Genomic DNA, 1,939 nt, shown 5'->3' on the forward strand with positions numbered 1-1,939 from the left:
TGCTGTATGTAACATGCAATGCCTCTCAGGACAGTGGTTGATGCTCTTTGTAACATATAATCCCACTCTGGACATTGGATGATGCGGTGTTTAGCATATAATGCCTCTCAAAGCAGTGTGTGATGCTGTATGTAACATGCAATGCCTCTCCCCCCCACCCCCCCCCCCCCCCACCCCCCCCCCCCCCCACCCCCCCCCCCCCCCACCCCCCCCCCCCCCCACCCCCCCCCCCCCCCACCCCCCCCCCCCATTAATGACATAACCTCCGTTCTTCTGGTGGATGCTCTACTCTTTGCTGATGATGTGAAGATTTACACTGTGGTCTCCAGCGATGAGGACTTTGCACGTCTACAGACAAGTCTTTCATAATGTATTCGATTGGTGCGTTTCCAGTAACATGAAGTTAAACTCTTCAAAGTGTTTTGTCATGACCTTTGGTCGTTCGCACAACCTGCACCATTTTCAGTACAGTATTGAGCGGGATCAACCCCTGGGAGGAGTGTCCTCGATAAAGGATCTAGGTGTTACATTTTCATCTGACTTCTCATTCAATGAGCATGTTGACGACCTATGTAGAAGAGCTTACAGGATGCTGGGCTTCATCACTGGGTCAACCCGCGGTATGACAAGTCCCCTTGTCTTGAAGACTCTCTATTCATCATTTGTGCGTCAACTCATGGAGTATGCTAGCCCAGTCTGGTCTCCCTACCAGCTGGGTCTTATTGAAAAACTGGAAGCTGTGCAGAGGAAGTTCGTGAGAATGGTGGGCGTTCGACAGGGGCTGCTCTATAGGGAAGTCCCTGTTGCTGGACTGCAGGCTGATCTTCTTCTCCCTGATCTTCAAGCGAGGCGGTGCGTCGCGGATGTTCTGTTCCTGACGGGACTGGTTAGTGGACAACTGGATTGTCCGATGCTCCTATCACAAGTGGACTTCCGTATTCCCTTGGCAAGGACTCGATCACGCGACTTGTTCAGTAGACGCCACTGCCAGCGTTCCTACGTCTTCCACGGTCCACTCGCCAGAATGGTCAGGCTCGGAAATGGTTTCTGCGACAGGTTTGACGTCTTCAACGATAGGGCAGCAATTATTAGAGGACGTGTGCTGGCTGCTTTCCAGTATACAGTGGAATAGATGGGGGACTTGTTGAGTGATGTGGGCATGGCATAAATGTTTTTCTTTTTTTAAGAAGTAATTAATTTATTCATAGCGCTATGTAGTTGTTACTTTTGCCATAATTGTAGCTGTTCGTATTTATTTATTTATATGCTTTGTACATTTGTTATTTATTTATTTATTATTATATTTGGCATTTGTTTTGTATGTGTTGTTCACTCGTTACTGTTAAGGATGGTAGTTTGTATTGTGAAATGTTCTATTCATTTATTTATTTGTTATAATTGTAATTAGCTACCTTGCACTATGTGTATTGTTATAAAGTGGTCGTTGACCGTTGAAAGGAAATAAAATAAAATAAAATAAAATAAAAATAAAATAAAATACTTCAGTGTCGAACGACTGCGGGAGAAGGTTTGCACGAGGGTGAGACGTAAGATTCGGTGTCGGTTAGAAGGAATACAAAATTGCTGTGAGCATGGGACTAATTCATTTAGGATGGGGAATTTCATAATTGTTTTTCAATTGTTAAGTTGTTTTGAAATGCTTATTAAACCTATACGAGTATAAAATCCTCTTAAAATAAGGAATATTGTGAACAGTTTAAATTACAATAATAATGCAATTGGCTTTCTATGTGGGGTGTGAGAGAACTATGACACGTGTACAGTACGTACATTAATTAATAGAACTATGTAAAACTGGACTCTAATATACTCGTATAATAACTGAGTTAAAAGAGTAAAATTTGTAAATAGATTTAAGTTAATAAAATTTAATTAAAAAAGTAAATATAAATTAACGATTGAAACTGATTTCAATAAA

The 1,939-nt window shown here is 42.1% G+C and overlaps 1 protein-coding gene across 1 annotated transcript; it reads left to right on the forward strand.

Annotated features, from left to right (window-relative positions):
• Positions 1-427: 427 nt before the first annotated feature.
• Positions 428-1,132, forward strand: LOC124361150. The gene has a single exon (XM_046815191.1). It carries the CDS (start codon positions 428-430, stop codon positions 1,130-1,132), a length of 705 nt encoding a protein of 234 aa, XP_046671147.1.
• Positions 1,133-1,939: the final 807 nt, after the last annotated feature.

The sequence above is a fragment of the Homalodisca vitripennis genome, chromosome 4 (assembly GCF_021130785.1).
Source record: "Homalodisca vitripennis isolate AUS2020 chromosome 4, UT_GWSS_2.1, whole genome shotgun sequence".
In the NCBI taxonomy this organism is placed as follows: Eukaryota; Metazoa; Arthropoda; class Insecta; order Hemiptera; family Cicadellidae; genus Homalodisca; species Homalodisca vitripennis.

What these genes read in the sequence shown, in the direction of transcription:
- LOC124361150 (XM_046815191.1), top strand. Translation starts at nt 428, where the DNA reads ATGACCTTTGGTCGTTCGCACAACCTGCACCATTTTCAGTACAGTATT.